At 42.9% G+C, this 25,960-nt stretch overlaps 2 protein-coding genes across 6 annotated transcripts in view; one reads left to right on the top strand and one right to left on the bottom strand.

Annotated features, from left to right (window-relative positions):
- The window catches only part of slco5a1 (solute carrier organic anion transporter family member 5A1), a 50,308-nt gene extending 40,030 nt beyond the window's left edge, over nucleotides 1–10,278 (top strand). The window contains exons 7-10 of the mRNA XM_033639154.2: nucleotides 2,568–2,727; nucleotides 3,198–3,439; nucleotides 3,578–3,642; nucleotides 6,169–10,278. Coding sequence (XP_033495045.1) covers nucleotides 2,568–2,727; nucleotides 3,198–3,439; nucleotides 3,578–3,642; nucleotides 6,169–6,626 — 925 coding nt within the window. The 3' untranslated portion in view covers nucleotides 6,627–10,278. The remainder of the gene's footprint in view (nucleotides 1–2,567; nucleotides 2,728–3,197; nucleotides 3,440–3,577; nucleotides 3,643–6,168) is intronic.
- Nucleotides 10,279–10,352: 74 nt separating this feature from the next.
- The window catches only part of sulf1 (sulfatase 1), a 41,918-nt gene continuing 26,310 nt past the window's right edge, over nucleotides 10,353–25,960 (bottom strand). For 2 of the 5 annotated variants that reach the window (XM_033639287.2, XM_033639289.2), the window contains exons 10-19: nucleotides 24,749–24,875; nucleotides 22,355–22,568; nucleotides 21,050–21,296; nucleotides 20,871–20,967; nucleotides 20,671–20,765; nucleotides 20,431–20,502; nucleotides 19,538–19,710; nucleotides 18,457–18,599; nucleotides 18,070–18,193; nucleotides 10,353–13,499 (exon numbers count right to left, since the gene is read on the bottom strand). In XM_033639287.2, coding sequence (XP_033495178.1) covers nucleotides 12,556–13,499; nucleotides 18,070–18,193; nucleotides 18,457–18,599; nucleotides 19,538–19,710; nucleotides 20,431–20,502; nucleotides 20,671–20,765; nucleotides 20,871–20,967; nucleotides 21,050–21,296; nucleotides 22,355–22,568; nucleotides 24,749–24,875 — 2,236 coding nt within the window. In that variant the 3' untranslated portion in view covers nucleotides 10,353–12,555. Of the gene's footprint in view, nucleotides 13,500–14,223; nucleotides 14,275–16,135; nucleotides 16,170–18,069; nucleotides 18,194–18,456; nucleotides 18,600–19,537; nucleotides 19,711–20,430; nucleotides 20,503–20,670; nucleotides 20,766–20,870; nucleotides 20,968–21,049; nucleotides 21,297–22,354; nucleotides 22,569–24,748; nucleotides 24,876–25,960 lie in introns of all 5 variants that reach the window. The other 3 variants (XM_033639291.2, XM_033639292.2, XM_033639290.2) reach the window with 3 other exon arrangements.

Genomic DNA, 25,960 nt, shown 5'->3' with positions numbered 1-25,960 from the left:
GCTCCTTTTCCTAGACCATGTACAATATGAATCATTTTACGTATGCAGGTATACATTTGCATACAAACATCTTCATATGAAGTTATATCTGACATACACATATAGTGTAGGAGGGTGTGGGCCTGGGATGCTGTCACCGCTCCATCATTCTTATGTGTTGTGGCGTTGTTTTGGAGTGCGAATGATTAATTAGCAACACAGGCATCTGCTCTCATGGCTCCGCTGAATCACTCTGCCACCTCTATTTCTGAAGCGGCTGCTCGACACCACATCAGCAGCCAGGCTGCACAGTTAACAGAAACAGTCATCTGATGTGTCAGCCCCTGCGGACAGGAATGCGGAGCGGACACACAGTTATGAATACACTCATATAGATGGATGCATAAAGATGCCATAAGCGGAGTGACCTTGGATGATGCAAAAGATGTACAAACATTTAATATCTACTGTGTTAATATCCCATCTCATAACAGTGTCATACACGTCCCAAAAATGAACATTTTCAATTTTTGTTGTGCATCCATATCGTCAGAGGTATTAGATGTATTAAAATTTATTTTGATAAAGGACCTGGTTGCCTTTGTAGGCTGTGCGGGCCAGTCAACTGCATCTGGCAGAAGTTCAGTAAACCCTGAGCAAAGAGAGGTGAAACTGCTAAACCTCTGTGAAATTTACTTTTCACATTACTAAGTTAATCATGGTGAATATTTGCCAAATAGCCAGTGGGCCCTTTAAAGCCCCGTAGCTGACCCATTAATAACTGCAGTTTTTGTTGGAGCCGGTGTTTATAGAGGGGTCAACAAGACGTGTGAGCCAGTGGGGGCTCCTCATTATGAACAGTGTTGGTCACTAGTCACCGCTAGCACCCACATAAGGAATGTTTAGCCCAAGCCCACCCTTTGTGTCACTTGTCTGCTCTCACACACTAGTCTAGACGTAGCTCTCCCTCTGCTGACAGGCTCGGGACTATTTGACAAAAAAGGACATGACAAACTCCGAAGGTCCTCGAGCTTCACAGAGCGGAGAGGTCAAGTTATGTAATATTCTGCAAAAGCACTGCACGATTACGAGCAAGGCCTGTATGTATAATCAAAAGCTGCTGTTTCGTCATCTTTGAAGGACATTTTCAAAATAAAGAATCTCAATAAACCTTCACAACTCAGTGTTTTGGCCGTCACTCTCCCTGTTCAGAGTCTGCAGAGCTAAACCACAGTAAGCCATTCGTTCTCTTGGCTCTCAGTTTGGGTTTTTTATGCAGTGCAGCCTGGACACGGCGACATGACATCTGGAGGGTTCAGCGGAGGCCGTAGTTAAGTCTGGAAAAAAAAAAAAGGACATGTGCAATCAGTGCAGTGAGCCTGCGACTCCATCGGGGCTGATGCCTTTCTTTTTTCGTGCATGCAAACACACACACTCTGTCTCCCTCACACACACAGTGTCTGGAATGTGACACTGTTATGTCAGGACGGGCCCAAATGTGCTTCCCCTGTGACAACCAAATGAGGATGAGTATCCCTTTATGGTCTTGTGAGAAATGATGGTCCACAGATTTTAAGAAGTAACATAAACTAATTGATTTTTTTGGCATCTTAAACATATCAAAATACTTGGAGATAGAAATGTAATGTCAGTGTTGGTTGTGTGTGTGCGCTACAGCGTCACCCCAAGCCTGTTGTGTTGTTAGGGCCCGTCCCCGGCTGTTCCGCAGGGCTCAGAGCGAAGCTTCCCAGAGCAAACCCAGGACTCGCTTCACTGCTCCTGGTTTAGACGGAGCCAAAGTCCTGTTTGGCTTAAAGAGACTGTTCCCACACCGCCTCTCGAGTCACTAGAGGTGTCACTTCCTCACCCCCTCGTCTCTGTCCCTCTATCATCACACATCACACAGTGAGGTGGAGGGCTAGATTAAAGATAATCAAAGGGATTATGTGCAGCAGATTAACAATGAGACACATTGTTGAGAAGATTGTCAGACTTTTAGATCTCCCACACTACATTTTGCATTGTATGAAATTCTCGCTGTGTACTTTGCAGCTAATATGCAACATTTCTTATTGTCTTAATGCCTCTTTGGCTCTTTTTTCCTGCTGAAACATAACTTAATGGAATGGTGCCAAGCAGGGAAGAAGATTGGGGACATGAAGTATTACCCTCTTTGCAGCAGGAAGCATTGAGTTTTAGAGGAAATGTGGTTTAAAATGCGACACGTAGTGCCATAAATTTTATTCCGGAGTGAAATGGTGTGCTGCTCTCCCAGCAGGGCCACACTAACCTAGATGCATTAATGTGCAGAAATTTAATAAATGCTCCTACAGACAGTTGAATGGCCCAGTCCCCTGCCTCTGGCCCTTGCTGACACAGCATTACTGTGGAAATATATTTCCAAAGTGTGAATAAAAAAAAAAAAAAAGAAAAGCAACCCTCTCGATGCATTTTAGTATTATCCAAAAGGTTTTGAAAGGCTAGTATAAACAAGGGTTACAAAGACGTATGTAGCCCCTGCACTGAAATGTTCCAGTAAATAGATGGATTCCTGTTGTTCTGAACACGTTTTGTGTCCCCGTGTGCAGTCCGACCCTGACGATGACCCACAGGAACCTGACGGGCAGTTGCAACGTCAACTGTGGATGCAGGATCCATGAGTACGCTCCGGTCTGCGGCTCTGACGGCATTACCTACTTCAACCCCTGTCTGGCTGGATGCAGCACAGTGGGCAACGACAGCACTGGGGTGAGCATACACACACACACACACACACACACACACACACGTACTCGCTACACCCCATGCCTTCATTGTTTTCTGTCTCAAAAATGATTGCTATGTGGCCGTTTACACGTCCACTGTAGTAGAATATGAAAGGAGTGATAAAAATGATTTCAGAGAGCGGACACACTAATCATAATGAACACCCTCTGTACTTTCTCCTCCCAGAGCTCTGAAAGAACAGGAAGTAACAGACCACACAACAATGTCAGATAGGAAGTTATAACAGCGTGAGGAAAGGAAATGCCTAGATTGTGCCACACGGCTGGTGCCACCCAGTCTGTCTGTTCGTGTCTAAATTTACATTTCATTTTTCAATGCAGCTGCAGTATCACTTATGTTTTAATCGAGTTAGCTTCAGGTTTTATTTAGCTTAAAAAAGAAAGATGTTGGTAGTGGAAGGTGGGATTTAATCATGTTGTTTGTAATTACAGATTAGAAACTACACAGACTGTGGCTGTGTGCAGAGCAGACAGGTCATCACTCCGTCCTCCGGCGGCCAGGTCAACCAGCTCCAGCTGGTCATCGTTAAAACCTACCTGAACGAGAACGGCTACGCTGTGTCGGGGAAGTGCGACCGCACCTGCAACACTCTCATCCCTTTCCTCATCTTCCTCTTTATCGTTACTCTTATCACCGCCTGTGCCCAGCCCTCTGCCATCATCGTCACACTCAGGTGAGGAGCCCCTTCTGCCAGTCATTGTGTGTGTGTCCACTCTGCTGAAAGGCCATCATATTCTCTGTCTGTTTGAACTGAGTAATAGATGGATTGCAGTAAATGTATATTGTTCACTCTCTGTTTCTTGTGTTTCAGGTCTGTTGATGAACAGGAGAGGCCTTTTGCTCTTGGGATGCAGTTTGTCTTGCTCCGAACTCTTGGTAAGTTCTGATTATTTGCACTGTGATGAATGTTAAACATGATAGGAACACACACTGTGTGTTTTATTACCCTGTGAAGCAGGTTAAAACACTACAATGCCTCATCTATTATTTCTACTTGGGTCATAAAAACCAGATGTTAAAGGTACAAAGCTTTATAGAAAACCCAAAGGGTGTAATTTAGTGATTGTAATGTATTGACAATGAATTTGGCAGTACATATACAGGAAATGGCCCCTGAGCAGGTCAAAACCTGACCTTTTTTCATGGTTTGGAACGACATACTGTACTGTGACTTTTTTTTTCATGATTTGGGACGACATACTATACTATGACCTTTTTTTTCATAATTTCGGATGGCATACTATACTATGACTTTTTTTTCATGATTTTGGAAGACATACTATACTATAAGGTTTTTTTCATAATTTTGACCAACATACTGCAATGACTTTTTTTCATGGTTTGGGACGACATACTATAGTATGACTTTTTTTCATGCTTTGGGACGACATACTATACTATGACTTTTTTTCATACTATACTGACTTTTTTTCATAATTTTTGGACGACATACTATATTATGACTTTTTTTTATAATTTTGGACGACATACTATATTATGACTTTTTTTCATGCTTTGGGACGACATACTATACTGTGACTTTTTTTCATAATTTTGGACGACATACTATACTATGACTTTTTTTCATGGTGTGGGACAACATACTATATTATGACTTTTTTTCATGGTTTTAGACGACATACTATACTATGACTTTTTTCATAATTTTGGACGACATACTATATACTATGACTTTTTTTCATGGTTTTGGACGACATACTATAGTATGACTTTTTTTCATGGTTTTAGACGACATACTATACTATGACTTTTTTTCATAATTTTGGATGACATACTATATACTATGACTTTTTTTCATGGTGTGGGACAACATACTATATTATGACTTTTTTTCATGGTTTTAGACGACATACTATACTATGACTTCTTTCATAATTTTGGATGACATACTATAGTATGACTTTTTTTCATGGTTTTAGACGACATACTATACTATGACTTTTTCTCATGATTTTGGACGACATATTATACTATGACTTTTTTTCATAATTTTGGATGACATACTATAGTATGACTTTTTTTCATGGTTTTAGACGACATACTATACTATGACTTTTTTCATAATTTTGGACGACATATTATACTATGACTTTTTTTCATAATTTTGGACGACATACTATAGTATGACTTTTTTTCATAAGTTTGGACAACATACTGTACTATGACTTTTTTTTCATGGTTTTGGACAACATACTATACTGTGACATTTTTCATGATTTTGGAAGACATACTATACTATGACATTTTTCATGGCACAGTATTTGACTGTTGTGTGACATTTTTCATGGCTTACTATACTTTGACATTTTTTAAAATAATACAGGATGGCTATTTCTCTTGACATTTTTTATTGCATAGTGCCTTGTGACATTTTTATGACTGTTTTGACAGTTTTTATCAATTTTTTATGACCTACTTTACTATGACTTTTTTACACTTAGTACTCAAAGTGGTAGTGAGACCTTCAGAGGCTCAGGCCTGTCTCATTTGCACAAAATGGCTCCACCAAGTGGTAAAATTATGGTTTGCAGTCACAGTCGAATTACATTCAAGGGCTGTATCCCAATTCCATTACATGTTAATTGTTATATACAATCTGTCATTAGTTTGTGTTTGTTGAAGTATATGTGAAATTAATGTACTTTACAAGATAAAATATATGAGCTGTCAGACATGTAACAAACACAATTAGAATCAGATTTATTGGCCAAGTATGTGTAGGCATACAAAGAATCTGACTCCCATCTTTTATTGTTCTCAACGTACATACATAGAATAAACATACAGCTTAGAACAAGGACAACAAACATTTGACTAACATAAACAGCACTGCAGAGGCTGCCTTCTGAGGCATCTTGGATCTTTCAAACTGACAAGAAACTGTAAACTTCACAAACACAGCTTTTAAAAATTTAGATTTAAAACCTACCTTGTGTTTTCCAAAGATTTTGTGTTACTGTGTTATTATGTGTGATATTGTGAAAACTGTACACAACAGCACATTCAAAAATCATTAACATGCACATCGACTTTTGGGGGTATATTGAAAGTCCCCGAAAATGTGGTTACAAATCTCTAATATTTCTCTGTAAAACAAACAAAGTTAAAGTTCAGGGAAAGTGTGGATGGGGTTTGATCAGATTTGATTGACAGTGCTGGCAACATAAGCATGGAAATACATGACATCACCTTGTTCCAGCTGAGCTTTGCCAAATTCAAATAACAAAAACAAACAGAAACTTGTTAAATAATCAAAACTGGTTTAAAATAGAGGGGACAGTAAAATACACTGTGTGGTTCAGAATTATATATAGTTTGGAGTTGGTACACAGCGACTTGTTTACTAGATTTATTCATCACATCCTGTCTCTGCTCCCTCAGCCTACATCCCCACGCCCATCTACTTTGGTGCTGTGATCGACACCACTTGCATGCTGTGGCAGCAGGACTGCGGCGTGCACGGCTCCTGCTGGGAATACGACGTCACCTCCTTCCGCTTCGTCTACTTCGGCCTGGCCGCCAGCCTCAAGTTCGTTGGCTTCATCTTCATCTTCCTCACCTGGTACTCCATCAAGCACAAGGAGGATCGGGCCGAGCGCTGGCGCCAGCACCTGCCTCCGCTGGGCACCGTCAGCGAGCTCATCTGCCACGCTGGAGGCCACAAAAGCCACGCGCGCACCCGCTCCTGCCCCGTGTTCATCCCGCCCCGGCCGGACCCGCCCGCCGCCCTGCTGCTCAACCGTGGCCACAGCAGCCTCAGCTGCCCCGGCAACGCCCTCAAAGCAATAACCCCGCCCATCCTCTTGCCGCATCACCACAGAGGCTTCGCACACGTCTGAGAGCGCTCCAAGCCTCCCTCTGGGGTCCATTGTGACTTGTGCCTTCCTGTTTGTGTTTCTGCGCCACACAGTGTCTGCTTCACACCAATCAGACGCCAGGCGGGGCTCCACAGCTGCTGTAGGACTGACAGGCAGAGACACAGGTGCGGCCACCATATTTAAAGGGCTGCTCGTTGTTGTTTATAATAACAGGAGACTGACAGATTTGATTCTGAGCATATCATCAGCTGCAGCCACACACAGCATCCACACTGATGCTCAGACCTCCACGCGACGGTTGGGACGATGTAAAGACATCACATGGTGCTACTGTTAAAGGGCAGGGCATTAAAATCTCTGAACAGACAGATGAGTCATCATCAACACGGCCTCTAAAGCACAACTGATAAACCTGTACTATGCAAGATCCAGTGTACAGCTCCTCCCTCCTCAGTACTGTACAGCTCCCTCTGTATTACACATCTGTACCTCCTTTTCTCCCCCTTTCATTCTTACATGTCATCGGCTCAGCCATAACCCCATCGTCCCTCACAGTCTGAGCTGTGAACATATCAGCAACCTCTCCTGTATTCGAGCCATTCCACCTGCTCTCCTGTCTGGTCTTGTTCGGACCTTCACAATTTAAAAAAACTGGGATTTCTAAAAATCCCCTCACCTCTTTTTTTTTTTTAAATTCCTTTTTCGTAACAGTGCCTCTCAGGCTGCCTCGGCCAGTCCAGTATACAAAGCTAGCTACCAGGGTACACGCTAGCTACCGAAAAGCCAGTCACTGTCCTCTCAGTCGAGCGACAGTATCCTGCTTCGTTGCCCTCAGCTTCTGTGTTCGGTGGACGAAGCTCCTCGCCTTGGCAAGGTAACCATGTAGCTTAAAGCCGACAAGCACCAATGGTACAGCGACTTCTATGAAACCTATGTGTCATCACACTACTTTGTTATTACAACATGTAATAATCAGCCTCACGGCGAACAGGAGAACGGAACAAGAAAGGTTATCTCATCTCTGACCATGTGCTGAAGCTACTGTATGTCCAAAAGATGTGATTGTACTTGTAACTGGAAATGTGACAATGGAGATTTTAAAGAATGTTTGCAGCAAAATTTGAACCATTTTTAAAACACAACTTCCTCAAAGTGAAACAAATTTGTATTTAACAAAAGGATGCATCATTTTGGCTTTACATTGTAATGGCTTCTCCATTCTAATGGTCATCAGATGTACATAGTAGTTATCTTGTAGTCTAGGCTTTTAAGAAAGTAGTGCAGCAAGCATGTGAAACTATGAACCCCCCTTTTAATCAGCGAGAGTAATCTGATGTTGATCATTCAGTTCCTGGGTGTTTGGCGCCCTCTAGTGGACAGAGAGAAGATTGTGTGAAGGCCAGTGAATGTTGCTGTTTGTCAGACCTACTGTATAAAGCTCTTGGTTCAAAGGTTAATTATTTAACTTGATCACTGCACTGAATTCAGCACTCCAGTTTCCCAAAGATAAACCTAGTTTGGTGGTGAAGTCTACAATATTCAGAATAACAGATGCCATTTTTTTTATTGATTGTAATTTTATTTTACTTTCATGTTATTAAGTATCTTATGGATTTACCTTCCATTGAATAGGGGAGGTGATGTTTGAGAAATGGAAGAGGTGGTTTCCATGTTTAAAAAAAAACAACTTTTGTTCGATATCATGTTTTGAAAACCACATTTTCCTGAAGGGGAATATGAGATAAGTCTAATAAAGTTATTGTATTTTATATTCTGATCAGTACACCTTCTTTTTAGTTACGTTTGCAAAGGAATGGAGAATCTGATGCAGTGAACACATCTTAAAAGTTAACGTTTTCTGGCCAAGATTGTTGGTATATTCTGCCAGGTGAAGATTATCATTATTAATAATAATAATAATGGCAGTGACTAATTTTAGCATTATTGTGACTTAGTACCTCAAATGACATATTCATAAGTGATCATCGTGTAAATATTGACAAAGCAAATGAAGCGTATTATAGAGCTCACAAATAGTTAGAAGCATATTTATGAACTAACCCACGACGTCGTAGTTAAGAGACGAGGATAAGACTTAAAGCTACAAAGAAAACAAACCAGTGGACTTGCCTCGCCGTGCCTGAGCAGTATTACTCACAGGGGAAGGGTTGAGTTCATTGTGTATGTGGGGGGAGGGAGTTGGGTTATATTCTCCTGTCAAGAGGAGAACACAATGGAGTTAATTTAAATGCTTATGTTATGCTACCCAGAATGCCCTTCTCTCCATCTGTAATGATTCTCTACCCTTCTTCTAGCGCTCCGTATTCATCACAGCCTCAAAAGAGGAATACCATTGTAGGATTATTGATCAGGTCCCCCTGCCTGTGTGACTGGTAAGTTAAATGCAGCCCCTGCTGAGTCATTTTACAATTAAAGGAATACTTCACCCCCTAAATGAAAATTTGTATATTTGATATTCACCAGGTGTTACACTGGATTCATGAGGAAAAGTTTGTTTTTCTCACATGCTTTCATGGTGAATGGAGAATCCAAAAACTGAAAGTTTGTGATGTATTGAAGTCATTGGGGTCCACGTTTAACAGCAGAACTGTGTCAGCATGGGTTTTCTCCAGGTACTCCAGCTTCCTCCCACAGTCCAAAGACATGCAGGTTAATTGGTGACTCTAAATTGTCTGTAGGTGTGAATGTGGGTGTGAGTGGTTGTCTGTCTCTATGTGTCAGCCCTGTGATAGTCTGGTGACCTGTTCAGAGTGTACCCTGCCTCTCGCCCAATGTCAGCTGGAATAGGCGACCCCCCCAAAAAAATACTTTACAAACTCTCACATCACTTGTACAGTGTAATCCAAGTTTCATTTACCCAGTTGGATGCTCAGTACTTGAAAAACAGCCCTTTCTGACAAGGAACTTAACTAAAAGTGAAAATTTCAAGGAGATAAAATTAGTGTTTTTGTCAATAAAGTCTGGCTTCATTGACACAGTTTCACTCTCAGTTAAGTTACCCATCGTGAAGGGCTGTCTGATTGTCTGATTGGGAAGAACTGAGCATGTGACTGGATAAATGAGACTTGGATTGTACTGTACAAGTTTTTTAAGAGTTTGTCAACAGATGTCTTGATATAGTTTTGCTGTTGTTAAACACAGACTCCTATGACTTCAACTAATCAAGAATTTTCTTACTTTTTTGGATTCTTTGTTCACTGAAAGTATGTTTGAGTAAAGTCATGTTTCAATGGATTAAAATTCTCCACTTATACTAACTGAACTTGATCACATTGCTAAGAGTTATATCAACGACAGGGTAGAGAATCATCCAGTAATGCCACACAGATCATTAGACACAGTAGACGCAGGGATGTCTGCCTCTACTGTGCACCTACTACTTGGTATTCAGTGTCCTGCTGCTCAAACGCCTGGACTACTACTAACACAGACGACTTCAGGTTGACTGGAGATTTGCTTTTAACACGTTTTCCCTTTCATCAGTATTTGAACCGAAAGTGAATTTCCTGGACAGAACAGAAGCTGTATTCTGAAAGTCGAGCTCTTATCACTTTTGTTCCTCAGGAGCAGAAGTCTAATTGATGTTTGTGAACACTTGGTTTACAAATGCCTTGAATACTTGATATTTGTCATTAAAAAATGGAAAAATCCACTCGGCTGGTTGAATTATTGCAAAGTGTTTGTGTGTAACGGAAGATAATGAATGTGGTGGGACGACATCACGGGGAAGGTTGAAAGGGTTTATTTCTTTAACAGCTTCATGGCTTTCCTGAAACCAGAGTTGTTCTAACACTTGTACACACACTGTCGAGAAGGAAAAGGACAGCATCAAGTTTTTGCAGAACCATTTTCTAAAGGTTAAACATGGGAATACTTAGCTTATGAAACGTCTGCAGAGTATTTCACTGACTGTGCTGTCGTAGATAAAGCTGTAACAGAGTGTGCTGAAGGGACTACACAGTTACATTCAAAATGAACTGGCCATGTGCAACACTATACTCAGGATTATCAAAGCACTACATCATACACCACATGAGGAATGGTGACAGCTCCAAAAAAAGTTACACAATGAACATGTTCTATCGCCTGCTGATTGTGAAAGCATTTGCTTATTAGTGAGGATAGTTAACTTAAAGGGACAGTACACCCCAAAATTAAAAATACAGATTTTCCTCTTACCTGTAGAACTGTTTATCAGTCTAGATTGTTTTAGTTTAAGTTGCTGTGTTGGAGGTATCAGCTGTAGCAATGTCTCTTTCCAGAAATCATGACCTGGTTACTCAAGATAATCCACAGACCTTGTTGTGAGCAGTTTCATGTAGGAACTACTTTCTTTCAACACCCACCAACCGTATCACCGCTCAGAATAAAGTGTGTGTTCCAATACAAATACTACCATTAGTGTGCCAGGAAAAGATTTAGTATGTTAAATGCAGTACGCCAAAAATACCAGGATGTTCTACTACATCCACGGCATTTGTTTTATCTCCAAGGTAACGGATATAAAAGCCAGAGGGTCAAAGTTCAGGGCGTGATGTTATGAGGAAGTAGTATGTCCTGATTGTGTGCACACTGCATGCAACAGTACGTTCTTTTTAAGGGCAGCTGCAGTGCCTACTAAAAGTATAAAGAAAAAGTATGCGACCTAGCACCACTGAGCTAGCTAAGGTTGCAGCTCAGCCAAGGAGGACACCATTAATGTTCACATAGATATCATGAGCATGAGCCTTTCGTCCATGAGTAGATGCACACTTCCTTCTGTGTGGTGATGTGATTGGCGGGTGTAGTTCAGTAGAAAGAAAATAGTTCCTACATGAAACTGCTCACAACAAGGTCTGTGGATTATCTTGAGTAACCAGGTCATGATTTCTGGAAAGAGACATTGCTGTTGAGTTTTTCCAATGTATTTTTTTGGCACTTTGAGCACCACAAGCAGAGTGCCATCTAGTTCCATTATATTCAAGACAAGGCAGACATCTTAACGGCCGATATCGCCAACACTTGACACCTCACACCAAAACAATCTAGACTGATAAACAGAGCTACAGGTAAGAGGAAAAAAATGTGTTTTTGATTTTGGAGTGAACTGTCCCTTTAAATCTCCACAGAGTCAGAGTCAGAGGGTGAACTGTGAGCTCAGGCTGTCTCATGATTGTCTAAACTCTCTGATGCTATTGACGCCATATGGCAAGGAGGTAAAAACAAATGCTAGAAATATTTTCCATTTGGCAACTTTAAAAATAAGATTTGAGAAACAGATGTTGTGTATTCATGTCGATTCTGTAACTCTTTCAGAAGCGACACTCCAACTCTTGTCAGTTTTTAAAAGTAGTCAGTAGAAATAATCATTTCATAAAATCTAATTTCACAAATTGACACAAATTTCATATCCACACACAAGGTCATCACGTGGAAAAGTTCAAAAGTGCATTTGGGGTCAAATTTAACCTTTATCTATACAGTGAGTGGGTACCATGGTGACGAAGCTTCCTGTGACTGGGCAGCGTTATGATTAATAGATGTGGAGCGTACCTAAAGCTGACTCATGCTAACTATGTATTCAGATGTTGAAATGGTTTCACCACTCACACTTGTTTTTCATAAAAACATATATTAAAAACATCAATGGTGTTATCCATATGGAATTAATCATCTTTAATCCCAACACTTAAGTTTAGCTGCATTAAGGCTTTTTCTTTTCTAAATATATATTTGAAAAAAAAAAACAAAACATAACACTGTTTACTAATAAATGTAGGCACCTGTAAAAAAATAAAAAATAATTTTAATACTCATTATACAACTCTGACTGACTGAGGTGGCATCACTTGCCATCGCTCTTGGCAAGCTCATCTCCCAATCACTGTGTCTCTGTGTCTCTATGGCGACCAGCAGCTCATCGGCTGGCTGGCCAGCACATGCGTCTGCCTCAGAGGGTCTGATTGGAGGGTTGAGGCAGAGAGCCGCTGCCCTCGTAGTCCAAGGTGAGGGGCAGCGCTGACTGAGGCAGCACCTGCAGCACCACCCCGACACTCTGTGGGGTGCTAGTCTGTGTGGTGGGGGGGCTCCCGGTGGTGCTGGCCTGCACCTTGGGCCTCAACGTCTGTGGGTAATAAGGGAGGTAGCCTTGAGCCTGGAAAATGTCCTCCTCGTCTTCGAGGTCCAGGCCAAGCCGCTGAGGGTTGGCTGCCTCTCCCTGGCCCAGGCCAGGCTCCAGCTGGGCCTGCAGGCTGTTGTGAGTGCGCAGCAGGTTGTCGTGTTGCGTCTCCAGCTCCGTCATCCCGTTCCCACTGAAAGTCTCTCCTTCTATCTCCTCCAGCTGCTGCGCCCACGTGTCGCTCTGGAAGATAACCCTGTCTCTCCTTGGACCCGATGGTAATGCTGTCACCGGTGATGCTGACATCACAGACATCCCGTGTCTGCTCAGAAGCCTCTCAGGAAGGTCGTTGACAACAGATTCCAGTTGGCCTTCCAGTGTGGTCCTGGGTGTGGGTGGTGCTGATGGAGTTTTGCTGGGGGCGGGGGTGGTGAGGCGAGCCTCTGCGGCCAGGCCCGGCCAGACGTCGCTGGCTGAGGCCGGCTCTTCTCCGCTGCCTTCTTCAAAGCCTCCACCCCCGGCCCCGGAGCCCAGCTCTGGCAGGGTGGAGTCGTCAAGGGTTTGGTTGAATTTGTTAAAAACGTGTCGCAGTGCAAACATATTATCTACATCCTTCCGGAAGTTGGCCCAGTTGTCTGGGCTGGGGCTGTAGTCAGGCCTACATTCATAAAGGCTTTCATTAATGCTATACAGATCCTCCAATCCCTGCCAGTTCACCTCCTCGTCTGTCAAGTTGGGCAGCTTAACCCTGTCGTCCGTCCCATAGTGGCTGTGTGCTGGCAAACACAAAGAAACAGGAGACTGTGAGGATCTGGAGTGGAAAGAAGAGTTGACTCAGACACCATGCAGTCATGCCTAGCCTCCGGCTCTCACTAAAGCAGCCAGCTCCATGGGGTTTGAGGTCCCAAGCAACACACACGCGCACACACACACACACACTTGCACACAAACACACGCACACTTTCAAGCAGCATTCAATAAACTAGATAAACACAGCACTCACACTAAGCTCAAGCCATGAGTAGTGCAAACACATGCTGCCTCAGAAATTCACATTAGAAAGACAGACTGAAAAGAAAAATATTTAATGGTCCATCATAACAGACTAACACACTGAGCTGCGCATAAAAATGGAATGGCACAGTTAATGAAAGGACGGCACTGGATTGAAATGCAAAGTCAGGCAACCTGGAAAATAAAAGAACTTAACAGCAGAGGAAACAAAAAGATGGTACACAAAACAAGAAGATGCTCAGGGAAACAAAAATGAGCTGCTGGATGGTGTATCCCCAGAAAAATAAACTCAAAATACTATCAGAAAAAAAGAGGCAAATAAAAAGGAAATTGCAGCAAAGGGCTCAGTTTGATGTCTGCGAGTAAAAACTGAGGAAAAGAAGCATGAGCGCCACTTTAGGTCGGCTTTCCTTGTAAGATCAGCTGTCTTGTTAACTACTGCAGCTACAGGATGGAGATGGTTTGACGTAGGCTTTAGGGACTCACAGGAAGGAGAGGCTTGGTCTCCTCTTTGACCACTTTCGATGCTGCTGTTGCCTGGTAAGCAGGTGCCAGAAACAGAGGTCAAAAGGGCAGAGGTCAGTGGGAGGACAGAGAGGTCACGGCAACTCAAGTGTCCACTCTACCACTAGCTAATGGCCATGAGTGAATGTGAGAGGCGTCTGAATGTCATGCTACGCTGGAACACTAATGTGATGGTGATGGTTTATATATGGATATGGCTGATATTGCATGGAGGGTGATGTTAAAGGAGTAGTTAGGCATTTTTGGGAAATGTGTTTCTTTCAAGAGTGAGATGAGAAGACTGGTACCACGCTCATATCTGTCTGTGGACACAGGACACAGTTAGCTTAGCATAAAGCTACCTGTTGACTGTTGACTGAGGCCCTGTTTACACATATAGAGATATTTTAAAATGGATATTTTTCTTATTATTACCTGGTACCTGCGGTTATTCCACAGGCTAGTTAATAACATGTCGGGCAGGAAATCCAAAGTGTGGGATCATTTTGAGAAGGTGAAGGACGAACCCAAGGTGATATGTAAACTCATCTTCATTGGTCGACTACAAACATGACGTATCATCTGAAACATGGAAGTAGCTACATGCCCATTAGCCCACAGCGTCATTAACAGGCGGCTCGCTCAGTGTGTGACGTGCACTTGTAGATAAAATATAGGCCTATATTAATGAAGGTTCATTAGTACGGTTTTGTATTTCTCTGTAATGTAGCACAGTGTTAACAATGTTACTGATACTATTCTTTCTCACACCTTCAACTCAAACCATTGTGTTGCCCCACCCAGAATATATAGTTTAATAATTAAATTAATATCATAAACATGCAGGCGACTAGTCGACTAATGGCCCTAAATGACGACTATTGGTTGACTAGGAAAATTGTTTGTCTGGGGCAGGCCTTCTTCACACTGAGGCATCTGCTGCACCCGATGTTTTTGCTCCACCTCAGCGTCTGTGGTTTAAAATCCGCCGGAAACAATGGTTTTGCATCACTTGCATTTCTGAGTGAGGTCCTTCATCCTTGAATTAAATGCCAATCAACTGATGAAACCTCCAGTGGGAGAATGGTAAACTTTACTACCTTTGTGACAAGGTCGACTGCTGAACACAGCTAACATTAGCGAGTGTTTAGAGTCGTTTTTGTGCTTTAATGTGGATGCAGATATTTTGTAAAACAAAGGTTGTGTGGACCAAATTATTTTTTAAAACACAGGAGAAAATATCCATTGTCAAAATTATCTGTATATGTGTAGACAGGGCCTAAAGCTTTATATTTAGTGTACAGACACGAGAGTGATGTTGACTATTGCCCAAAATGTCTTAACTACTCCTTTAAGCTATCATGTAGAATGTGATGCATGAGTTGGGATGATACAGTGTCATGCATTGTCATTCCCGTGCACATAATGCCTGGGGCAGGTCTCTAGTAGAAGCTCATATTCAGCACCTCCCTGTTTGACTTTTTAGTTTTCAGTCATGCTATTGTATAGAATAGCTAAAAGGGTGAATATCCGAGTCCATATTTCAACATGGGCAGCTGTTATAAATGTTGCACTCTCAAGCAAAGGTGTGAAATGATGCGGCAGAGAATATCTGAGCTGCTGATTGGATGTTGGAATAGCTGCAGACTGACATTACACAGCAGATAAAAGTAAGGACAGACTGTGTGCACAGAAGTGACAACAAATGAAGCTGCTTTAATGAGAGAAAAAATAATAATCATCTGTTATGACTTGTTAGCGTGTCCCCAGCATGCAGCCACGGATTAAGTGCCAGCAACTCCATGGATGGATGTATTAGTGGGAATGAGGCAATTCGGGCCCATGCAGGTGTTAAAGAAAAAGCCACTGAAGAGAAACAAAAATTGGTGGATACCTGTGTGGCTCATAGCTTCCTCCATCTTTACCTCCTGATCGGGAAAATAAAAGCAATCGATTGTTAATGCTTTGATTCAGGGAGATACGGGAAGGGAGATAAAAAGATCATTCACACTGAAGACTTCTTCATGCACAGCTGCTACTCCCTATGGAGAAATGCAATCATTGGATGATCAGATTGAGGAGGGCAGGGGTGAGGAGGAAAAAAAGATTTGGATTTGAGTGGAGGAAAAAAACAGGGTGGAAGAGTTCATACGATTGGGCTGGATGGAGAGATGAGGATTGATCAGAAGTGAGTGGTTTGTGAGGTGTAGAGTTCAACTGGGTTTCCCCTTCAAAGCAAAACACACAAGGTTATCCAGTCAGGTGATGGTGGTGGTTGAGTCACACTCCGCAAATAGATGCAAGTAACTGCTAGATCCATTTCACCGAGATACTTAAGTTTTAATAACCTATTCATCCAACAAAAACATCACTTGATGCAACCACAACAGCAATTTCATTGGTCCACGGTGCTGGCACCATACCCGAGCGAGGGCAGCCAGTACAAGTAAGAGATTTTAGGCTGCTATGTGACATGTGTTGGCACGGCTTTGACAAGTCCGCCATGCCAACACTGAAACACAATCAGTTTTCTCAGAGCAGCTTGGCCGCTCCGGTGCTCCACTCTCCAGCTGGTAATTACAGACATTAAGTTTTTATCCTCAGGACATAAACAGCGCAGCCAGTTCATGCCACACACGAACCCCACAGCTCGGGCCGCGCGGCCTTCGGTCATCGTGGCATTAGTTATTAACCGCCTCCGTCACCGGGATGTCTGCTCAGTAAGGATGCTTGGACTATGTGGTGGTAGTTAAAATACATTGTGGCTGATTATGGCAGTGATGCATGACGGGCCCAAATAAAATGACAGCCTCAACTGCCGTGATGACAGCATCCTCCAAATAATATCTCTAACACTCAGTGAGTCACAACAGGGATGATGGCCAGGACGTACAACTGTGACACGGCCTTCTTTTTTATTAAAGAACACTATGAGTCAAAACGCTAGAACTCAGTGTATGTAAGTGGAAGGTCCTGGGCTGGGGAACAGAAGTCTGAGTGTGTGTACATGTGTGTATCAAGAAAACATTCAAAACACATCGACAAATGACACGTAAGAGTCGGTGATGATTCATTGACCTCCACCTGAAATTTCAGCATACGTCACCGAGTAGATCATCCCCAAACACATGCAGCATGCAGATATGTGCAAAGACACACACACCAGAGACTGAAACAGATAATAGAGACCCAGCAGAAGACTAGACTGAGTGTTTTTGAAAGTAATTCAAATTTAAAGTCACTATGCTGATTTAACCATTTTAGATCACATCTATGGCCATACTTTGCACCTACTTAACAATATATGCAAGAAAATAAATCTATTTCCTCATATTGTTATATGAAAATCCAATCATGTTTTCTTCCTGTAAAACAAAATATGACTTGTGCTTGCTTGTGCTATCAATCTGCCACTTTTGGCGGCACAGAGCTACAATTAAGTTAACCAGCTAGCAACAGCACGCTATGTAGGTGTGTCGCCTTTTCCACAAAACACCGTTGTTACTGCCCTGCTGGCTGGAATATTTTCCCATTGAGGATTGACAGCTCTAAATTATACATTATGCACCACTGGGACCTTACTGTTGTGGCAAATCAAACTCCTCCCAATGTTATATCCCACCTGCCTATCTTGTGCCACATCATGATATTGACGCTATATACTCTCAAAATCATCAACTTCAGTCTAATTCTTCTGCGTGTAAAATCTGTTTCAGTCTCTGTTGGCATAACAACCACCACTAAACCCAGAATAACAGTCCAGATGTCCAACGATTTAAGGACAGGCAGGTAGGAGACAACAAACAGGCTAACAGTGAGCATTTTTACCTGTGTCCAAGCCTTTTGGGCGAGGGTTACACTGCTTGTAACCTTGACAACTCCTCATCTCCATTAGCTGGGCATGGAGAGAGTTCAGTACATCCCGATCCACTGTGTACACCGCGTTGGTGAGCTGGATGGGGAAAACAAAAACAGAAATTTAACACTCAAAGAAAAAACAAAAAACATTTGTTTTAGTGTCATGATGTTATATTTGCGTGTTTATCCATGTCCAAAAATAGCAGGATGAAATTGCATGTTGCTGTTCCCACATAAAAACTTTCAAAATAACCAGTTTTATAAAGCAGGGACCAATAAAAAGGCTTTGAGAGAGGAGGCGAGGAGACACAGATGGGACACACTGAGCTGAATGGCTGAAGACTGATGTTCACCCACCTGGTAGGGGTCACTGTTGAGGTCAAAGTACTCCAGGAAGCCAGTGGAGAACTCACAGAAGAGCGTGTTGTGGCTTTCGTTGATGGTTCTCAGGCACCAGTAGGTGTTGTTGTTGGAGCTGGTGCATGCGCAGAATCCACCCACTAAACAGCAATCGAGATTCATTGTAACAGGAGTCAATTCTACTGCAACTACAGACAAATCTCTTAATGGATCTTACACATTTTGAGCAAATGTGCTCAGTGTTCATGAGCAAGGCATACTCACACTGTCATAACACTGACTCAACCCCATCAAACTACCATTTTTCCTACTAACAATGTGTTTATAGTGGTGTTTCTTATTCAAGGAGAGGAGAGGAAGACCTAAGCCTGATTTATAGTAGAGTGCTCAACACTTCTGAGTGTTGCTTGACAGTAATTAAGCAGGTGTGTGTCGTTTTGAATTTACGCTTCAGTAATCTTCTTTTTTTGTGGTCCGAATCCATTTCTGTCACATTTAGTGACGCATAATCTGCACAGACAGCTGTTTAAAATCGCTGTAAATGTGTCTTTAACCGTATATACATTGATTAATCTGCTCCCAGTCTGTCTGTGAGCAGCAGATTCCCCTCACTATGGCGAAATAAAATTCATGAATCAATAAATACAAATATTGTTGATGTCGTCCAATGGAGCTGACATGAAAAATAATTTGGTTTCAGTAAATGTCTGTTGTCAGTCAGCCTGGTGAAGGCAGGTTGGCCGACTGCTGTCTTCTCAGCTCTCCAGGAGCTGCTGCTGACGGACGGCTGCTTACTGTGGCCAGAGAAGCTGAGTGCAGGTCGAAGTCGGTGTGGATTAAAAACTACTCTCTCGATGGGAATGATACTAACACTTCCAATCACATTGTGCAACAACATATGACGTTGTCTGTGGCATAACAAAATTCTCCAGGTGTATGGTGTTGTGCAACACATTTTTGTATTGTGCAACACATTTTTGTGTTGAAAATACATTGTTTCTGTCAAGCGTCACTCATTGAAAGTGTTAAGCGGCCTACCATAAATCAGGCTTCAGGAGCTTGAAGTCGATATACATACATGTCCAGAGGGGAGCAGTCTGCCAGTGGTCATTGTTATGTGTGAAACAAGTGAGGCCGGGCAGGCTGCAGTCGTCTCCCTTCCTCTGCCTCTTCTTCTCCTTCCTTTCCTTCTTCCTTCTCCGGATCTCGTTGTACAACTGCGCCTTCCCGTCGATTTCCTGCGCTGCCTCCCTGTGGGCAGAAACGTGAGAGAATTACAAAACAGTGTTGATGCAAAGATGACATCAGCCTCTACCCTCTCTAATGCCAGCAACCACAGTGGTGGAGGATCTGGAGGGGACTTCCAGAAGGCATCGCCGATGCCAGGATGTGACAGTCTGTTTACTTTCATGTTTAAGCTCTTACTAGGTCCAATTTTCTCTGGGATGACATTCTAGCCACTGTCCCCTCTTCCTCCCTGCCTCAACGCAGAACAGGCACAGCAGAAAAACAGCTGCTTTGTATTGGCATAATCTGTTTCCAATGTTTCCTGGTGCAAGTTGATCACTGTGTTTGAGGGATTGACTGATTTCCCCTCTGTTGAGTCATACTAGCTTTCCATGCGACTCAATCACTTCCAGACACACATAAAATAGATCCCTGGCCATGCATCTGCTTTGTCATTTAAACTCCATTCTAGGACCAAACACTGAATAAAAAATTCTACACAAACATCATCAACACATCCAAAACACACACATGCTGGGCTGCTCATCTGGGATCTACAGTCATCTAAATGAAGGTGAGCTTTATGTTTAAACCTGACATGCAGTGACCATGCAGATTATTAGCAATGGACAGTCAAACAGTATTTTCATACTTGATCCATTGCAAGTCATGGTCAGTTTAACAAATAAGGAAGGGTGACACTAAATGGGGCAAACTCATAATCAAAGGGGAAGAGAGACTCACTTAAACGGGTGGAGGTGATCATTCCTGTTCTTCAATCTCTCTGCCTTGTTTCTGTCTCCTTTGTTAAAATAGCTGGTTTTATAAACAGAGAAAGAGACTAAGGACCAGGCAGAAAACTTTTTTAGGTGTGGCCTCCTATAGGGTTTTGCATCAGGCAGGCCTAAAACAAGTTATAGATATCTTGTGGGAATAACATGAAAGAGAGAAACATCTTTCTGAGGTGAAATTTAAAAGACTAACCTCTTCTTTCCACAGTCGCACTCGTCCGGTCTTGTCCTCTTTAGATGGCCTCGTACTTCCCGGAGGTTTTTGATTTTGTCTTGAAGTGCTTCAATCTGGATTTAAATATGTACGTAGCAAATGCAATCAATTATCTTTTATCTGTTTTGACAAATCCTTAACCACAAACAAAATGAGCAACCTGAGCTGTGTACACTCACCTCATGGTCCACATAGCTCTTATGGTCTTTCCAGGCTCTGGAGGACTGATAGATTTCTCTTTCACAGTGAACACTGTCATTCACCAAGATATAACACCTGAAACAGATGCAGAAAAAAACAGTCACATCCTGCTCTTTTGGCAGACACACAGTATATATGCACGTGAAGTCTTTCTTACTTGTGGGTAACTTTCACAGAGTTTGGGTATCCCACAGCATTGGTGTCATCCGCCAGCATTTCCTCTGAACCATCATCTGACCCCAAATTAAAGTCTGGGTCGTCTGGGCTGTAGTGACGCTTGGAGATGACGCGGCGGCGGACAGCTGACTGATCGTCTGCTTGGAGGTCAATGTCATATATCTGACCCTCAAACTCCACAGACAGAGACCTGGTCTGCCGGGTGTGGACAAAACGTGGCTGATAACCTATAAACATATAAACTTGAGTCAAACAATGCCTTTATGCTCCTACTTTACTAGTTAGGTACACTTATACGATGCCTTACTTCAGTTTTACTGATGAATCAAACTGTTTCTGACATCAAGTATAATTTTTGGGCCATTTCTGGAACACATCCTAATCATTGTTCATATAGCCTAAGAAAAACTGAGACAAGTCGCTAACCCAAGTTTGAGAGTGTGGGCATTTGGGTCTTTCTACTGGTTTGTCTTGGGTTGTATTAGTTCATATACAGTAGCTGACCTTATTAACCCCACAAACAGATGGCTGGTTTGTTTTAAACTGGGTCAAAATAACAATTTTTTTGCATGTGATTACTGACCCAATGGTTTGTCTTTTCGTGGATACTTGGTAAACTTTATCCAGTACTGGGCAGTAGTTTAACAACGAAAGCAACAACCTCTATGGTCCCACACAACTTCATGACATAATCAAACTCCATCTTTGGATGCTGTTTCGATTGAGAGAACCGCAGCTGCAGAAACTTACGCTGTGCCTCCTAAATCAGTAAAGCCCATGTATTTTCATTTCACACGTCATGCTGTCAGATACGTCCTTTGGCTTGTGTGTTTATATTGATTGGAAAGTCCTTAATGTATACACTTGTAAAACACTGCTTCAGTTGCACCTTTTCTAAGCGACACTAGAGGGCATCAAACAATTCAAAACCACAATCCTGACAGCACACTCACACATATACTCTCACACACACATACGCAACACAGCATCCACAGAACAAATTGCAGTACTTGTTGCAGGATGTTTACTTTTTCCATGCATATGTCTCCCCTTAAAGCATAAATAATCAGTTACAGGAAGTCAAGGCTTGAGCCTTTGCAGACTTATTTTTCTTCTGGTATTGAGAGACATCAATACAAGTAAAGAAAAACCTGTTGCTGATCACATTCATGCCATATCGTCTACTGTTGCACTGAAATAACACTCATACACATATATCCAATCCGTCATCACTTTAAAGGACACTGTATTCTATATTATTAGATGAAGAGTCATGTATACTTACGCTGGCCTGTTGAGCCAGATAACTGTCGTTGGGCACGGCGGTCCATTCTGGAGGGTTTGAGGAGAGTGTCCCCACAGTCGCAGCCCCTCTCTCTGTGGTCATAACTGCTGCGAGGCTTCAGGCTGCGGGCCCTCTTCCTGGAGCCTTCTTTGGAACCACCTTTACACTTCTGTATCCTCCACTTCCCTGTGATCTCCTCTACACAATGCCATTTCTGTCAACAGCAACCACAACAGAAATAAATACGGAGAAACAATATTCCCTCAGGAATTCTTTCAGGCATTCTTTCAGCTAACTTAATTTCTATGTGTAGATTTCAAGTGATCAAGTGTCCTTGATCTGTATCCTTTTGGAAGTCTCCACGTTATTTTTAACAATGAACAGATTTTCTGGCAGAGCTAATAATAAGTGCTAGAGATGTTACCAATCTAAGAAAAACTTAATCTCAGACAAATCCTCTGTTTTGGTGTTGGGGTCATGAGAAACACATGCTTCTGACAGATATATCAGGGAAATCTCAGCCTGTGGGAAAGAATGGCATCCAAAAGCAGCGGGAAAGATAAACCAAACCGACCACATGAGATGAACAGGGCCTGTCTGGTGTCTAGAAAATAGAGAGGAAGCCCCCCTATCACCCTCACACTGAGTGCGTCTGTGCCAAGTGCGTCACCAGCGTAATTGTGTAAATACGTATCCACGCACTTGCCTACATTTTCTGTGTCTTTCTCAACATTTACTCCCATCAGGAAAAGAAAGCCTTGGCTAATTGCTGTGAGTTGTGCCGCTGGTTTGGTCTTGTATAAATGGAAGAGACACATCTGCGGGGAGCAGTGCGGATCATCAGCGGTGAGTGTGGGAACGAGGGTCCAAACAAAGAGCCATAAAGCAGCTCAGGTTTCTTCTGGAAGGCTCATATAGTGACGAAGGGCTTACGGGCCAAACAAAGCTGTTATATCAGCATTAGACAAGACGTAGGGGAGGGAGAGAGAGAGATGTATTGTCACTCAGGGATGAAAACAATCTCTGTCTGTCTTTATCCTCCTCCCTCGCCCTCCCTCCTGTGAGTGCTTTTAAGGCACAACAGTGCCATTGCAGCAGCAGGACAGCAGAGATGGATGAGACGCTGAGGAGGAGGATGGGGGAGTTAGGAGCAGACATGGATGACCATGCAGGCTGAAACATGAGCGGTAATGTGGAAGACCCAAAGTACCGCAAGCCACTCACACTGTGATGTACCCCCGAAAACATAGAGTAACAGAGATTTCTCTATGTCCCTGGTGAGTAAATCTGCCGTACCCACAACAAACCCGTAGCGTTATCACATGATCGATTCCAAAGGACCGCAACAACTCTGCGACAAAAACACAACAGAGGCTTTGCTTTTAGAAAAATCTGGTTTGTCTGAACCAAGATTGTGTGGTCATATTCAAAAGGCAGTAACTTTTAAGGCGTTTCAAAAACAAAACTTCTCTCATTCGAATCTAAATTGGGTTCAAGACTGAGGTTTGATGTCCTTGTTGAAGACCCTTTTAACTATTTCAGTACAATGCTCCAGTTTGAGCCATTTTTTTCCCTCTGTGGCATTTAAATGCATAAAACAAACTGTAAAATACAGAAGAAGAGGAGCTGGAAAAGAGAGATTAGACAAAATGAAGAGGAGCAATAAAGCACTTCCCTGCTGTGCGAAACTACCATTTCCCCTGTAATTTTCTAAGACACACACCACTGGCTTTCAGGCTGCTCACTGGGAGGTCATGTTAAATCATACCAGACAGGCCACTTATGACCAAAGCTTATCCTTCATGCTATGCACCAACATATAACACTGAATTATTACAGCGGCAAGACAACGGCTCTGCTCTTTTTTGTGCACGACTACAGGTGCACACGCTTTCAGTATCCGCATGCATTAACACAACACACTGCTGAGCTCAACTGGAATTGTTCCATCGCTGTCTTTAATAACTGATTGTTACGTACACACATTTATATGACCATAAACTGGATCTGGAATTCATTAGCCCAACCCTCAGAAACTCCGCTTGTCATTTAACGCTACCTGAGACTTGTAACAATTTGTATTGTTCTGGTCTGTGTGCTCCAAGGCCACATACTGTACCACTTGACTGCTGGTCTGCCAGAAAATTAATGGGCACAGATGAAAGGGAAGTACCAACAGATTAATATACCACAAAACAGTGCAATAGGGTCCAATTATGAACCAAGTGATGTACTATGAATGGCTATTTCACGTTTGGCTCTGCGGCATAGCTCAACAGGCAGCACGAGGTCACAGAGTGGTACTCATTACTGTTAGGAAAGGACTGAAGCAACTTTCCTTAGTGGATATCAGGGGAACTCATTTTCATTTGCACATGGGCGTGTTTGTTTTACCTGTCCAGGCTGTTCGCAGGGTGTCTGGAATTCCGCCTGCTGGCAAGTCTCTTTGACCTTCTTGTACTTGGGAAGGCTGTTGGTGTGCTGAGTGTTCACTGAGTCTTCCTTCTTCCTCAGGATCTTTCTGCGCAACACAACGAGTCAACAGAATTAAGAGGAAATCAGCTTTAAAAGGCTCATTCAAGGAGTGAATATACTATTAAACTATTAAGGTATTACTGAACTGGAGTGAGCTGAAAGTTTTATTCACTGTTTCCTGTTTTTTACTCTCTGTTACGGTCAGTCCCGTGTGCTTCTCATGGTCATGGTCAGTGAATGGATGAGTTATGTAGCGTGTGTGTGTGTGTGCCAGAGGGTCTGGGCATGGAGCTCAGCTCAGCCTCACACCAGTGCTCAGCTCCAGGCCAAGCTGTCTGACCTTGGCTTGGCATCACGTTCAACTGCCCTGCCCCTTTCTCCTCCGCTACCACTGCAAGACCTGGCTGAGTCTCTGCTAAGGCCATGCCAACCTCCCTCCCCCCGTCCCCCTGCTCTATTACCAACTCTCTGCCAACATGCCCTGGCTGCTCGCGACCCACAGACAGAGTGACGGCGACAACGAAGCACAGAACAACCTGTGCCCTGCAAGACTAGGGCCGTTGTCTTGTCTGATCCCGTCTAGTGCTCTGTTCCAGGGGAAAAAAGCCAATGTTCACACACTGCCTTGGCTGCAGTCTCTAGCCTTTAGCCAAGGATGATTAAGGAGCGAACAGTTGTTGTGGATGTCACTCCCTGATGGCTGCGTTACGTCGATTATTAGATTCTCAAACAACACAGTCAGCCCCAGCTGTCAGTCAGCGTTTCACAGGCTTAGAGGAACAGTACTGTTAGGTCATGTGAGGATATTAGATCATAGAGAATATCACATGAGCAGTGAGAGAAGTGTACAAAAAACATTAGCTACTGTGTGTGTGTGTGCTGCTACATCTGTGCCAGGGAAAAAGAGTGAGAGGTCTGTGGAGGCTAATCTCAGTATTTAGAGGCAAGCGCACAAGCAGACAGCCTTTATAAACAGTGTAGATTAATGGAGGAATGGATTAAAAGAGCTAAAGCCCCAACATGTCAAAGGTTACACTCTTTCATTTCATACACAGTGGTCCATAGACCCGCTCGTTCTTCTGTCACACAAACATAGGCCAGCAGGAGACTGATCTGTATGCGCAGCAGCTC

The sequence above is a fragment of the Epinephelus lanceolatus genome, chromosome 20 (assembly GCF_041903045.1).
Source record: "Epinephelus lanceolatus isolate andai-2023 chromosome 20, ASM4190304v1, whole genome shotgun sequence".
Classification (NCBI taxonomy): domain Eukaryota; kingdom Metazoa; phylum Chordata; class Actinopteri; order Perciformes; family Serranidae; genus Epinephelus; species Epinephelus lanceolatus.
The sequence above is the reverse complement of the archived record's forward strand: the minus strand, read 5'-3'. Positions and strand labels throughout refer to the sequence as shown.